Genomic DNA, 16,776 nt, shown 5'->3' with positions numbered 1-16,776 from the left:
TAAATTTGTGATCATACTCTTATTTAAGTTATTCACACTATGTTTTAACATTTAATCCAGTTGTCATTTACACATGAAATTTCTACTGTTGAGATCTGTAGGATTATTATTTTAACTAAACAGACCGTTTGCACATTACGTCTTTTCTATCGAAATGGTTCAACGATTCGTTTTTTAACGACTTTGTGTGTTTTTTCATTATGCTACAGACCACCTATAAACATATTTGGCATATTAATGACCATTTAACATTGCCTTGTTATAGATTCCATCTCGCACCTCCTCCATCGAGTATTTTGACATTACTAGTAGTTTTAGTTTTGTAAGTATTTTAGCTTCGAAATTCAGTATCATATTTTTGACAGTTGCTACTTGAAGAGCTTTTGGAATCGTTTGAAGGTTGAAATACATGTGCCATACATATGCCTGGTCCTGAGGACAACACGAGTAGTTTCCCTTCGTTTCATTTTTTCGTTGTTTGTGTCTGAATTTATGATCTTATCAGTTTGTAATAGTATTCGAATTTTATTAGATGCAACACTAATCCTAATAAATCTGAGTTATTGAACTTGTCATTTATTTGAGGGTATTTCGTCCATGTAATAATTGTTTACGATTATTAGTAAGACACTCAACCTCGGAATGTTAAAGTTCAATATACAATGAATATCTACACACCGACAGAGTTAAACATGCAGGAAGTATTTAGTGAACTAGAATTGGAATAAAAAAGAGATAACATTTTACAACATATTGATATTTAGTTTTTTTAAACAGTAAACAATGCTCGATTTTTTAAATTGGGACGAATTTGAATTGAACTTTCATTTAGTTTTAAGAACATTATTCCACAAATAAATTAATACACAATCTTTTTTGCAATGTATTTGTGTAACAGATGGTAATTGAATGGTTACTTATTTTTATCATCCTGCACAAATGCAACGTTTTGAACGCAAAAACCATTACGAACTAAACAATTTGGGATAGCATCGTAAATTTGTCTATTTAAACATTATCTAAAAATAAAAGTGGAAACATTAGCAATCTGCAATTAATATTATTTGTTCTCGTATTATAGGATAATTCTAATAAAATATACTTTGTCAGTTGTCCAAAGTTTTCCGTTTTGAATTTTCGCGTTCGATATTTATTTTAATTTATTCTACTTTCCCATCAAAACATCTTTAGAGATAACGCATTGAATCATTCTGAATTATAAAGAAACTCTTTCAAAAGGAATCTGATTTAACAGATTTCCCTTGTTTTGCACAAGTGCAGTGAGTTAGAAGCCACAATGAAAATATGAGAGACAACCAATGTCTTATAACCATCTAAAGTATGTATCCGTCAATTAGGTATTGATCAGAAAGTGTTTAGCTGAGTACTTCAATCTCATGAGAAAATATTAATGGACATTTTTTTCAATGAATAAATAAAGTTTTATTAACTTATTTTTGTGCATATGTTAACTACATGAATCTTCAACGAACAAGAAAAACAATGTCTTACTTCATCGCTATATTACACTTAACTATCCGTACTTTCAATTATATTGTATCTAGTATATCAACTGTTTTTTTTTATTGTATTTTGAAAAAAAGAAAAGAAATAAAAAGTATGAGGAGAGGAAAATGAGCAAATAACGTGTGCTTGCCCCGAAAATAAAATCGAAAGACAACTGTTCAAATTCTTTTCAATAATTATGTTTCCATTAACATGATTACAAGTATCACTAATACTATTCATTCGCGGAACGTATAGAAAGACCTTCATTGACGAAACCAAATACTTGTTAAAGATATTATGTAAGCATATCAACTGTTATAATAGACAAAGTCAGCTTTTACATAAAAAAAGAAAGACCTTCATTAACGAAACCAAATACTGGTAAAAGATATTCTGTAAGCATATCAACTGTTATAATAGACAAAGTCAGCGTTTACATAAAAAAGAAGATCTCTATTAACATGATAGGTGTGTTAATAAAAGAGGAACTTTATCATATCTTATCGCGTTGTGATTGGTTTAACCCCTATGAGACCGTGGGGGCTAGTAAATTTCATAGGGTTTCATGACGCGTTAATTGTGTGACGTCATCTATTAAAGTTGTTATGTTTCATTGTTGATTTTTCAACAAAACGCAGCCGAAAAAGTCCAGCGTGCGATAAATTCGTTATACGGTTAACTACTGACCCCCTTAGAACCATAAAGGGTGGATAAAATCCATAGGGGACTCGGCCTACGGCCTCACCGACTATGGATTTTACTAAACCTTTATGGATCGGTAGGGGTCAGTAGCAAACTATATAACTTATAACATTTTCAACCTGGTTTTTATTCACAATGTGTAGTTTCAAGCGATATTTCATATCATATTAAGACCTCTGGTCGATAACGCTATATCTATAAACTATATTTATATTTACTTTGATTTATTGTAATAGCTGTATGCATTATATAAAGACAGATCTTACAAACCTCTTAATTATCTTGATTTTCTTACGTAAACATTGCAAAGGTTGATACCTTTCTCTGATGAAAGTAAACCTTTTAAAGAAAAATATTAAAATTTGTTTCTAGAAAAGAAAATCCAAATGAATCGTATTTCTGAAATTATAAAATAGATTTACAACCGATGACCTCACACGGAAAAAATTTGGTTATAAGAAAACAATCTAACCAATGTTATAATGTTATAAGGTTAACTCTTCATGCAGCGAAACGACATTGTCTAGCAAATGTTTCCGCACATTTCTTTTACCAATACGTCAAATTCTAAATAGAATTGTTTCCACATCACCCTTCAGGTGTTTATACTCCACACCTTCTTGTTACTGTACAATAGGAAGATGGGATAACTATTTTCAGTTTTTCTACCAATAACGATTGTAAGTAAATAGGATATTTATAGATATAATGTATGAAGCTATTTTAAGCCCTTTTTCGTAATATAACTCTTAAACTGGATGTTTCGGTTCTTGTACATACATTGTTGGCTGTTCAATATTCAGCTTTTGGCGTTCCTGGTGAAGGTAAATCCAGGAAAGCGCTTCCGCATGAAATTTATGTGTTGTTTTAATTTTTTGTATCTCTAATTACTTTAGCATGTGAAATACGTGAACGTTTTGTGTTTTGATAAGCATTTGATTTAATATAGCCCATTGTCAACTATTTGGTGTGTAGTATTATTGCAATTATTCTTGTGAATCACTGAAATAAGTCACTTGTCATGACATTACATGTATTTTGATTGATAATTACATTATATAATTATGATCAGTTTTGTTTTTTATTAATTGTTTTTGGCGAATGAAATGTTTCATGTCAGTTATGTGATGTTGATTTTCATTGCTAGTCTGATGTGTATTCATGTCGATCTATAAAACATTTAAATCACAACAACAATTATGTAGGTCAGAAACTTTTCCCATGTTCAATTTACCCACTTTTTAACCTTAAATGGGTATAACACTATAATTATAACACTTTTTTGTCAATTGAAGCACTTTCTGTAAAGATATTGAATATCAACCTTAAATTACGGAAGTGTTTATACCCATTTAATGAATTGTATTGTAGTTAAAAAAATTTCTGGATTTAATATATCTTCACTTATAGGGTTTTTGCATCGGAAATAAACACATTTATTCTAAAACCAGTTGTTGGCATGGTACAGGTTATGTCTTTCTGATATATTTTATGATGGTATGATACTAAACGCCTCAAAGGAGGGATTGTGATTGATATTCATATGATGAAGAAACAATCGTTCAATCAGTTTAATTTAGGTCTGAAGCTTGTATGTTTGTAATTGCTAGTACTCACTTGTCAATCTATGTATCATTGTCATTGTAATTTTGTTTAGTTTCTTGTGTTACCTATACTGACATCGGAATCGGACTTCTTTTAAACTGATTTTTTTTCTGTGCGTATTGCTGTGTGTTTGTTTTTCTTCATTGGCTACAGGTATCAGGGAGGGTTGAGATCTCACAAAATATGTTTAATCCCGCCACATTTTTACACCTGTCCCAAGTCAGGAGACTCTGGCTTTTTTTTAGTCTTTTGTGATTTTTAATTTATATATTTCGGAGTTTGGTGTGACGTCCATTGTCACTGAACTAGTTCCATATTTGTTTAGGTGCAAGCTGAAACGCGATTCCGTGTTGAGGATTTATTCGCTGTGTTGAAGTCCCTAGGTTGGCATTGAGCCGTTTTCTGCTCTAAATCGGGTTTTTGTCTCTTTGAAACATTCCCCATTTCCATTCCTATTTTTATGTATATGCAAAAGGTAGCGTTATACATCTGAAATAAACCAATATCGTCTGAAACGTTGATAACATAGTATATAAAAGAAAGTCTAATAGAAAATAAAATAAGAATTTTTATTTTTAATACATTGTTTAGAAATATGTGTTTTAATGTCTTCAATATACAAACAAAACATTGACATTAGATGTATTTAAACTCGGAAAATTCTTAATTCTTTCAACAGTAAGGATATTGGGCTAATATATCTTGTTAAGAATTGTTCTTTATAGTGATGATCTGACGACTGTGTATACATCTTTGCCTCTCACAAAATATGCAGATTCAAAAAATGTAACCTTTAAAGTATTTTTCATTTTTGCGGCAGTAATCTTTTAAGATCTGTGTCTATTTAGCTCGCTTCTTGAAACGTAGCTAGCGTATTAGGACCCTGCTTTTCAAATGATTTACCTTCGTTTTATTTTACTTTTCAAGTTAGTATCACTTCTGTTCTTAATCAGATTGTATAATTATGTATTGTTATTGATTGTTTTAATTTTACGACATATTGTCTAAAAAGGCAACTCAGTCGCTTAGACCAACGTTTGTGTTCGTCTCAGGTGGTCATGTTTTGCCTTTGATAGTCCTACCACTTCTTCAATTTTTTTAAAATTTAGGATAGTTATGTAGTCATAATACTTCTTTTATGATATAAATGTTCAAATTTTCTTGGGGAGTTGGTCGTGTGCTGTTTGGGTGGTTCGTTGTACTTTATAACATTTTGAGTAAAAGTTTTAACGTATTTTTTACTATAAAGGATTTGTGACTATTACTTCTAAAATAAGGTAATGAGAGTCTTATTGCTTTTCTTTGATAGTTTTCTTAAAGATCACAGTAGTTTTGGTGATTTTAATTGGAGAGTTAGAGTAAAAGCAGCATATGACTTTGATGATTCTCGTTGTAGATCTGGATTTTCATCATTCGGTAAGATATTTTTGTTTTGTACTGTAATATTGATATGTATATTGTGTGTATTCCCCAAACTTTGTAGAACAATATGAAGCTGATAGATAAACATAAATAGTTTTTTTATTTTTTATCTGAAAATCGTCATCATTATCATCAGCGAAAACCAACGTCTATCTTTTGCATTTGTTTTTACTTTTAGATAATGCATGTTATACACTTGTCCATGAGAAATTGAGCTGGAACCAAGCAAAGAATGAGTGTCCAAAAGTTTACGTACACAAATATCACCTAGTTGCTATAACAAGAGGAACAAAGTATGTGTATATTAGAAATAGTTTTATAAATCTTTGCAGTATAAGTTTTATTTACTTTTTTTCTATCTTCAAGTATTACATGTATTAGGTATATGTAAATTTTAGGGAAGCACTTTACAATGACAAGAAGTTTATGGCAAACATTCGTAAATTCTGCTTTATGATGAGTTCATGTATGGAAGCTAAATACTATGTTACCTGATATCTGTAAGGTACTTTAATTCAATTATGGAAAACTTTACAACAAATGATACGTTGACGTAGCCTCTACTCCCCTTCTAAAAATGAAGAACATTATCCTCGAATGTGATCTACCAAATTCTACTTTCCACCGGGTTTTTACTAAAGAATCGCTGCATGTGAAACAAGATCTGTGTATACTATTGTAACACATTTCATTTTTCTGTGAACATGCTCCTACCAGTGATGTTCATGTGACTTTCTACCATTCTTCGATTGTTGACATTTGATTTTTTTCTGTCAATTTCAGATTTTGCGAATAAACTTCTCTCGAAAAGAAGAGTATGGATAGGCATAAGTAGGCATTCATTTGATTTAAGCAAATTCTATTGGGTTGATGGTCATATTTACCACCTAACAAGTATTATTACTGGTATAGATCAAAGTCAACTAAGTTATGATCTGTATCCAGATGAACCCTCTGGAGAATATGTAAGTGCCGGGCTGACTAAGATGATTTAACAAAACTTGACCAAAATCATCGCTAGGCTATCTTGTTTAAAAAATGTGTCCGATGACACCACCTGCCAACCAACATGGCCGACATGGCTAAAACAGAACATAGGGGGTAAAATGCAGTTTTTGGCTTAGATCTCTGAAACTAAACCATTTCGAGCAAATCTGACAAGAAAAAGTGATCATCAAATTAAGATTTAGCTGTCCTTAATTTTTCAGACAAATCCGACAACCCATTGTTGGGTTGACTGAATTGTTAATTTTGAGGAAATTTTGCAGTTTTTGGTTATTATATTGAATATTTTTATAGATAGAGATAAACTGTAAACTGCAATTATGTTCAGCAAAGTAAGTCGTCATGACGAAAATTGTCAGTCAGACCCCCTTAAGGAGTTATTGTCTTTTATAGTAAATTTTTAACAATTTTTCGTAAATTTTTGTTATCTTTTACAAAAATATTCCTCTCTGAAACTACTGAGACAAATTTAACCATACTTGACCAAAATCATAATTATTTTATCTAGTTTAAAAAATGTGTCCAAAGACCGTGCCTCCAACCATTATGGCCGACATGGTTAAACATAGAACACAGAGGTAAAAATGCAGTTTTTGGTTTAAATCTCTGAAACTAAAGCATTTAGAGCAAATCTGTTTGATGGCAAAAATGTTCATCAGAATTAGATTTATTTACCCTGAAATTTTCAGACGAATCTCACAACCTTTTGTTGGGGTGCTGCCCTTAGTTAGTGATTTTACGGAAATTTTGCATTTTTTTGTTATTATCTTAGATACCATTATAATATCTCATATATTAAACTATTAATTATGATTTTAACATTATTTTACATGATTTCTAAAGCATCAGTAAATACATGTGAGCGACACAGGCTTTGACAGCCTCTAGTTACATTTTTTACTTCCATGAACGTAGATAAGTTTATACATGGACGTTAATTTAAATTTTGATTTAATAGGTGTCTTAAAATATTATATTTAAAAAGGATTATAAAGGTTTAAACCAATATCAATACAATACAATCACGTTATTCCTTGTTCTGTAAAAAATTGCAAAATGTACATAACGTGACGGTACCCAAATTGCACCTATTTTAACAGATTTTCACCTACGTTTTTTTATAATTAAGACAAAAATTTCCATTCTGTGTTTATTTTGTAGCCGTATCCTTCTTTACTATATACATGTAGGTACACCAATTTGATTTTTATTCCATATTGAATCATAGAAAAATAGGTTTGAATTGACTTCCAAACTATCCATGATTACGTAATGAGGAGTACCCAAATTGCATCCATGCTTAAATTCACATTATTAAAAATCGAATAACAGATGTTTGTTTTATTTTTTCAAATATTTAGAACAATTAGTACAAGCTCACTGTTATATTTTTTGAAAATAGATGTTTGTAACATATTTTTTGTGTTCATTTTTAAATGATGACTTTTTGTGAACGTCGCATGGCAGCGTTTTCGTACTTTTTTCTTTTCCAGTGAAAGGTTCAATTTTTTATATAAATTGTGAACGTTTTATGAATATTTGAATATATTCAACTATTTAGTGAGACGTGTATAATGTCAAATAATCCAAATACAAATTGTTTAGTCTCAAAGAACACTTTTAAGAATTTTTCAGCTGTTTATGTTGAATAGGTGCAATTTGGGTACTCGGTGCAATTTGGGTACTATGACGTTAATCTTAAATTTGTTGGATTTTAACATTAGTTCGCTTTTATGATGATATAGCAAATAGTCTTATTCGCCATCGTATTTGTTAAAGTCTACTGATTTAAACCTAAAAGACTACTATATAGATATAGGAACATGTGGTATGATTGCCAATGAGACAACTCTCAATCCAAGTAACAGTGTGTAAAAGTTAACCCTCAAAGGTCAATGTACGGCCTTCAACACAGAGCCTTGGCTCACACCGAACAGCAAACTATAAATGGCCACACAATTTACTAGGGTAAAACCATTCAAACGGGAAAACCAACGGTCTAATCTATTTAAAAACGAAAAAGGAGAAACACTAATGAACCACATAAACAGACGACTACCTCTGAACATCAGATTATAAATGTATTCTCTCAGCAGAATATTGGTTAAGTTCCATGTCTTTCCTATTATTTAAACAATTAAACAATACAAATATTCTAAGAAGTATTCAATTTTGGGCATCATGAAGCATAAATGAATTGATTGATTTCGCCGTTGTATCATTAAGACCCCTTATCTATTTTTTATTTAGATTACACGTGAGGTTAGTCTATTTTCTATATCTAATACTTTTGTTTACCTGCATGGTCATTACATTTATTTGAGTTGTATCGAATTTCATTTATAGGGATTCATGTACAAGGTATACAATAACTATTTTATCATAGGCAATCGTTCTATATCTCTTTTTTTTGTTTATTGAAGTACAGAAAATATCATCGAATCTTCTTTTTTTGATCATATTCTCGTGTTGAAAGGTTATTAGCGTATGCTTTTTGAAGTTTAAATTAGACTTCCAATTTTTGGATTGGTTTGCTTATTTGCAGTTGGAAATGCAGTTTTGAGTTCCTGTCCTATGATTCGACATTCAAATGTGCATTTTGACCTGCACATGCAGAATCATGTCACGTGCAATTTTAATAAAATTGCTATATAAAATCTTATTAGGAGCGTAGCGTCAAATAAGTTGTTAATATGCAGATCAATGTCTTTCAATAACTAGGAGTAGTCATACGGCAATATTGCGTATTGGTGTATTGTTGTCGTCTTTTATTAGACTGTTATTATATAAATAGTTCCTTTTTGATCTAATGATTATTTATAAAACGTACTTGCACTGATCTGAAAATTTCGGTTCAGTTTATTCAAACATTCCAGTAAAATATTACATACAAAAAAGGTTGTAAAACAATATAGTGCTACATGTAATTAATCAAATTACATTTATGTCCGACAGTGAAAATATACTATAAACGTTATTGAAAGCTTCAAGTATATAACACAAAGACAATCAACTTTATTGAAATACGTTTCAAAAAGAAATAACCGGTAGAAAGTTCAATCGCTTAGAAAATTCGTCAAAGGGGGGATTCGCCTCAAGGGGCAGGCAGAAAACATTAGACGAAGAAAGACGACGTACAACAACAATCCGTATAACAGTACACAGAAAACTTAATATGAAGGAACCTGAACCCAACCATATCGATACAAAAATAAATCCTTAAATCTTCAAAAACGGAAAGAAACTAAACGTGTGCTCATCTAAAATAGGTTAAGGTGGCTATCATAAAAAAAAACCATAAGTCCATGAAACAACAACAGTCCTTAAAATACTACATGTACAACTAAAGATTGGAAACAATACTCAATCGTAGTGATTGGTTATCAATTGGTTTAAATATTAAATGATTTATAATTTTCACAAACTAGTAAAGATGTTGCAACCTTTTTATGGAGAAGGGCAAACTCGGATACTGGAATGACGAAACGTGTGAACTAAAACATTACTAGATATGCGAGGGACCATCTGCTTCAGGTTTGTACGATTGTCAAATACAAGCGTTTTCAAATAATTTATATATAATGCTACTAGTTTATTGAAGTAGCGATCTCTGACTACAGTTGAAAATGGTATTTATTATTAAGAAATATCGATCAAGTCCGGGATTTTGTCTATTCTGAAATTGACTTGGATGAAAAGATATTAAGCCATACTTTAATTTGACTACCAAGGAAATTAAAGTACGAGAAACCGATTCCGAAAAGAAGTGCTCTTCATACATATGAAAATCCGGAACAAAAATCTTAAAAAAGATGCAAACTATGACAAAAGACATACATACACATTAGTTAAGTCGGAAATAAACTGACAAGTCCGTGGCAAATATAAAATAAAAAACCAAAACAAACAACAATATACAAAACATAACGCAACATGAAGTCAACTAAAAACCAGGGGGTGATCTCAGCATGCTCAGGTATTGCGGATAGGCTAGAGGATCCTATTCCACATGTAAAAGATTACTTATTTCCCGTCCAGAGTATTACATGGATAATTACAACTTGGTGTACAGCATCAGGAAATCGTGACACATAGACACATGATAAAAAATATTGGTATATATGGATCATTTAAAGTATTAACTTAAACGAGGTAAAAGTTTCACAATACTGGTGCTAAAATATCTTTTGATTTTCCTATGTCATTATTACAGAGTCGTGTACGCCTTTTTCACCACTCACACCAACTGTTCTTCGTTAATAATTTGACCTTAAAAGGGGCACTAGCTTCGAGATACATAACAAAATTTAAATTATGATTATTTTTGTTCATTCATAAATGAATGTGATATAGTGAAATATTCATTCGCTATCAGCAGCCAGTTCAATGTTGTCAAAATAAGCTAAGAAACATCAATGATGAATTATTCACTTGCTAGTGAATAATTTGACCTCATTGAATCCGTATTCATGTAAACTTCAATTTACTCAATTAATTATGAATAAATTATACATAATTGATACTAAAACGGCTATTAAAAAAACATGAACGTTGAAAGTGAGTAGGTTAATCATTTGATTGACTGATTCGATCCACACAAAATCCTGTAAATTGTTTATTTTAGACTTTTTGTAATTTGGATAAATGTTTAACATGGTTATAAATCCAATATATGAATTTCATTCCAATCTGTGAACATGAATTTGACAGCTAGTGCCCCTTTAACTTACCTCTGAAAAATTGCTATGGATTCCTTCTGCTTTCGTGGGTAACAATTTTTCGTGGATATTTGACTTTGTGGTTTCGATAAAGTCTGCTTACAAATCTTTAGAAAATTAATTTTTTGAATATCTAAATTCCTTGTTCACCTGTACACATCGCGCACGAAATCAACAAGATTTGGAATCCAACGAATAATAATGAATCCATAGTAAACAAGATTTAGCAGATGACAATTTGTTCAAAAGTAAGTAATATGTGAAATTAAACTTGGCTCTCACCAACACAAAATATTCATATAGGGATTTTAAACGTATGGAGAAAATCTTTATTTTATGAAGTTAAAAAAAGAATGTAAAATGTCATAATGGTTCTGTTCGAGAAAAACTTAGTACTTGTATTAGTATTCTTACTTTGATACATATAATTTATCCATTACGACAGATTGTGTGGTTATGAATTGCTAGGAAATAACGGTAGATAAAATATGCAGTGCCTTTATTACTGTTTTTCATCTGAACATTTGGTTGAAGGAGTTCATCGATAAACTGCAATGTTCATTTTTTACAGTGAGGAACTAAATATCTAGAATCACCTTCAGAAGGAAAAAGTTTTAACTTTTAATGGTCGAATTTGAAATTTATAGTCTGTCGAAGATATGCTGATGTAATCCTCCCAAGTTTGGTTTGGATATTTTATCATAACAATTCCACGAGTAGACCTTTGCTGAAATTACTGATTGTTTTGTGATGTCGTTTGAAAATAACACTATATTTATTGCACTACCAACTGCACTCCTCGGGACCTTGAATGCCTCTAATAAAGATGTTTCTCTACAATTACAATTAAAACAGAATAAAACAACAAAAAAGTGATTTAGATTTCATTTCAACTCCACTTTTTAAATGAATGCAGTGCGACAAACATATAAATATTCAATAACATATAACATTGCATTAATATTTCTATAGATATGAATGTTCTAGTTGCAGATTGGTATGTTTATATCCATATGGCATGTATTTTTCTACCGATTGGTTTGTATTACTGATATACGTGAAGTAATTTTCTGGTCAAAAGTCATTACTTTGATGCTGACAAGCATTAGATACTTCACCGCCACTTCAGATTTGAATTACTTCATTAGGGTTCTTCCAGAGACACGCATTGTGCGGACTGATTTAAATTTCACATGTCGTAATCTTACGCTCTATCCGATGAATGTTTTGATTGAAAAGTACTCCCGATATGATACTGGTATCGCGTGAAAGATGATGTATGAGCAATAAAAGATAGGCCAAAGATACTAAAAGTGTAGTCAAACTCATAGGAAGAATAACAAAATGACAATGTAATGAAAACATCTGTTAAAAATAACAAAAAACAGTACATAGCTATATATAGACTACTGAAACCCAAGACTGAGAAACACGAACACAGCGTACTCTGTCAACTTACCAGTTTCGCTGTGTTTACTTAAAAATTACTCTGACTATTTTTCATCCAGCTGTATCTTATCACTTCAATTCTTATTCAAATATATTCAACAATGATTTATACTGCATATAGAAATAGGAAGATGTGGTATGAGTGCCAATGAGACAACTCTCCATCCAAGTAACAATTTATAAAAGTAAACCTTTATAGGTCAAGGTACGGCCTTAAATAAATTCACAGAAAAATCAGTTTTAGACATATCAATGCAAATTATAGGAAATGAGCATATGTATATCAAGATAACAATGTACGTGCGGCAATTGAATTACTTATGGGTAACGCAAGTCTAAATCAGTGTTTCTTATCTTTAAAAACAGAAAAAGTTATGCTATATTGGAGGCAAGTTGCCAACAGGTGTAAACCGAAGTTCAAATTTTCATACATCCACTAAAATGATACAAAGTAAAGAAAAAACAAACAACCGAGGAAATTGCATAACTCCTAAAGGAGCGAGACCGGAAACATCAACATACACTCAAAATGTTACAACAAGTAATATGACAAAATTGGTAATTTTACAAATTGGACGCATATCTGAAGATCTAAGACCACGTAAACATCGTCGTTAAAGTACGAATAAATCTTGTCGGTCAACTCAATCGGAATGGCGCCCGTCAGGTGGTATTGTTAAACTGTTTAAGTGTAAATATATAAAAAGAAGATGAGGTATGATTGCTAGTGTGACAACTCTTCACAAGAGATCAAATGACACAGACATTTACATTTAAAGGTTGAGCATAGTTTGATGTCTTTTTTTGTACTAATATTTCATGATATCAATGGATGATAAAACCCTTTTTATTCATTTTGTACATTAATGTATCATATTCATTTTACATCCGATATCAATTTTTTAAACTGAAAAAGCTATTTTTTTCCAGTTCATATAACAATACAATAAAGGAACCAAGCAAAGAACAACAGAGTTTGGTTTGTTGTCATCTGCTGTCCTACCATGCTATTTTGGATTGCAATGACTTGATGATCAATTGACAGGACTAAGAAATGAATGGAAAGAACATATACAACAAGTTTTTGTCCAGAGAAGCAGCATGGCCAATTCTGCAAGTCCAAAATAAAACTGATAGTTACTGCTAATTGCTGATCTTGCTTATGACTAACTATTCTGATGCTTGGCAAAACCATTTTATTTAGACACTCTTATTTGTTTCTGGCTTTATTTGTTTGTTCGTACAGTTATATGTTTATCTGGTTTACAAATGGAGTTAGAATGTTCAGCTATGTGTTTATTTTTATTACTTCTTTTAAAAATTACCTTCTTTATATACCATTTCGTGAATTTGCAGTTCAATTGATAAGCAACATTAGTCTTGATCATGTTGATGTTAATGGACAACTATCGGCGGTAGAAGGAGGCACTTTTCGGGTTCGGTGTGAGGCAACAACTACAGAGTCAGTTTCAGATGAAGTGAAATATAAATGGACATTGAACGACACAGAGATAACATCGCCCAGATTTCGAATTATTTCAACAGGAAATTATTCAGAACTGTCAGTTAGAAATACGACCCAAAGAGACAGAGGTAAGACAGAACGTTGGTGTATAAACAATTTCTCAGGTTTTATCCCTTTCCCCTTCATTTTATATGTAGTATTTCGTACAAAAATCAAGATGATGAAAGTAACACAAAAATTATCAAATATAAGATTAGAAAAAATTCAAAAAACCAAAAAATTTACGAAAATATATTTGATTAAGAATTTATCAATGCTTTAGAATTTTAAAATTTTACAACTTAATAGCACATAAGAAAACATTATAGATACCTTCATAAAATTTCATTTTGATTTATTCAATGTTCAAGATGAAAAAGAATTCGATTGATGATAAATTTAAATGAATTTTATTGCGATTTAATTTCATCATAAGACAATACCTCTAAAGGAATCTTTTACAAATAAGAGTTTTATCTGTCTATAAACCCAGGTTTAATCCACACTTTTCACATAAGATAATGCATGTACCACGTCAGGAATATGACAGTTGTTATCCATTCGTTTGATGCATTTGACTAGGGACTTTCTGTTTTATATTTTCCTCAGAGTTCTGTATTTTTGTTATTTTACTTTTTAACTCAACAGTAAACGAAAACATCTGAATGATGTAATGGTCATAAACTAACATTTAGAAAGGTTTTATGTATATAAACGTTTCATTTACAGGCAATTTAACGTGCAACGCCACTGTTTTAGGAGAATCTGCATTGGCAAGTGCTGATATTGTAGTTTTCTCTCTAAGACTAATAGCAAACCCTGAAACAGTGGATAAAGGATCTGGAACTGAAGTTGTATGCGATCTCATTCCCAATACCACCCACCAGTTAGATACTTCCTTCACACTTTTCAGAAATGGTAAGTTCTACAACTGCTAAAAATGTATTGCGTATTCATTGATATCTTTATAAAAGAGTAGGGTGGAAATGGCCACACATTTACGACAAATTTTAAAGTTACTATGTAAGATTTTGGTATTATGTGTTCATGGTATGAACATGAATATCATATTTGATGGGTAACTGTATCATCTTGGATTCTTTACATTTTACAAATTTCTTGCTACTTCAAACGTTCTTTTCAGATTTCAATTATACAGACATCATGGATAAGCTACATATTTCGATATTTCATAAGAAGCTACCATGGAACTAAGGAAAGCGCGCGTGAAATTCCCCGATGCAATTGGGTAGGATATAGGTTTGAACACCCAGGGGCTATGGGTTTTGTAACGACGTGCGATAACAAATCAAAGTCTTAGAAACATACTAAGCCTGCGATAATGTCGCGTCTTTACTTCGTAAATCTCATCTAACTAATCTACGATTCTCGAATTCACAAATAATACGAAGTAATTACCGAAAACTACTTATTTTTGTTACTTAATTGTGTTCATTGCTATATAATGTTGAAGACATACATCTTCAATATTCGAGATACAATCGTGTTCAAAAATTTATTTTTTGAAATTTGTATATTGAACTGTATGTGTATAAATCCGCTTCATTAGGGCTCTGTTGGAGAGTTTCCTTATTCGCTTCATCCAACATGTAATGTGTAGTTATTGAAATTATGCAAGCCCATTACATAATGACCGTTATACATTATTTGGAAGCAATTTAAATAGATGCCATAACAAAACATTTCAGTTTGAACTAAATAAAGTCATCATGATGAAATGGCATGTCATTATATTATCAATCAGCAGATATAAATTATTCAACCTGTCACTTGAAACTCATTGAATATAGCGAAACAACAAAGAGAACCTTTGCTGCACAAGGACGCATAATTTGAACAGAATACCTGTTTAAATAGTATGCCGATATTCACATATCTAACTGTCGTAGACAATGAAGTTGGTATACCAATGTTTATAGCCATTAAATTCACATTTCCTTTTTGTCTCGCTTGACTGAGTCAAAAAGCGCGACATAGATATGCTGTTTCCGGTGTCGTCGTCGTCAACAATGTATTATTTTGTAAATAGGTCTAGTTTATGGTGAACCACTAGTGGTTAGTCAAAGACATTTGGTATGCAGTTGTATAACCATTGGCATATCTCATTTCCATGGGGATTATTTGACTCCGTTCCTTCAGTCATGGTCAATTGACTTTGAAATGTTTGCTTAGTTTTATGTTTTAGTTTGTGATTAGGTCAGTTTATTGGTAACCACTAGTGGTAAGTTAACGATAATTAATATGCAGTGGTACATGGATTGGCATATCTCATTTTCATGGTATTATTTGGCCCCGCATCCTCGGTTATGTTCTATTGATTTTGAAACTTTTGCTTACTTTTTATGTATTGTTTTAGATTTGGTTGGTTTATGGGGAACCACTAGTGGTAGGCCAATAATATTTGGTATGCAATTGTATAAGCATTGGCAAATCTCATTACCATGGAGATTATTTGACCCGCCTCCTCAGTTAAGGTTTATTGACTTTTTTGCTAAGTTTACATGTATTAGTTTGTGTTTAGGTTTGTTTTAAGGTAACTACATAAAATCAGTTAATGGTATTAGGTATGCAGTTGTATTAGCATTCGCACATCTTATTTCCATGGAGATTATTCAGCCATGTACCTTCAGTCATGGTTCGTTGACTTTGAATATTTGCAAAACTTACATGTTAAGGTATAATGTTATTTTAATTTCAACATTTGCATTATCAAAATTACAAAAAAGCCAAACATATCTCTGTGATAACAGTTTATTGTGTATTATTATCAATCACAAATATACAATCGTTATTGCAAACATCTAAGATAATAAGGTTTGAAAAAAAACAATGGATAAGAGA

General features: G+C 31.3%; 1 protein-coding gene across 8 annotated transcripts in view; it reads left to right on the top strand.

Moving 5' to 3' along the window:
• LOC143083757 (adhesion G protein-coupled receptor L3-like) overlaps positions 1 to 16,776 on the top strand; it is a 44,983-nt gene that overhangs the window by 5,332 nt on the left and 22,875 nt on the right. For 3 of the 8 annotated variants that reach the window (XM_076260115.1, XM_076260105.1, XM_076260065.1), the window contains exons 2-5: positions 5,126 to 5,232; positions 5,417 to 5,531; positions 9,672 to 14,003; positions 14,644 to 14,832. In XM_076260115.1, coding sequence (XP_076116230.1) covers positions 13,589 to 14,003; positions 14,644 to 14,832 — 604 coding nt within the window. In that variant the 5' untranslated portion in view covers positions 5,126 to 5,232; positions 5,417 to 5,531; positions 9,672 to 13,588. Of the gene's footprint in view, positions 1 to 5,125; positions 5,233 to 5,416; positions 5,532 to 6,021; positions 6,204 to 9,671; positions 14,004 to 14,643; positions 14,833 to 16,776 lie in introns of all 8 variants that reach the window. The other 5 variants (XM_076260096.1, XM_076260088.1, XM_076260125.1 and 2 more) reach the window with 5 other exon arrangements.

The sequence above is a fragment of the Mytilus galloprovincialis genome, chromosome 1, assembly GCF_965363235.1.
Source record: "Mytilus galloprovincialis chromosome 1, xbMytGall1.hap1.1, whole genome shotgun sequence".
Lineage (NCBI taxonomy): Eukaryota > Metazoa > Mollusca > Bivalvia > Mytilida > Mytilidae > Mytilus > Mytilus galloprovincialis.
Note: the sequence above shows the minus strand (reverse complement) of the source record. Positions and strands in the feature narration are given on the sequence as shown.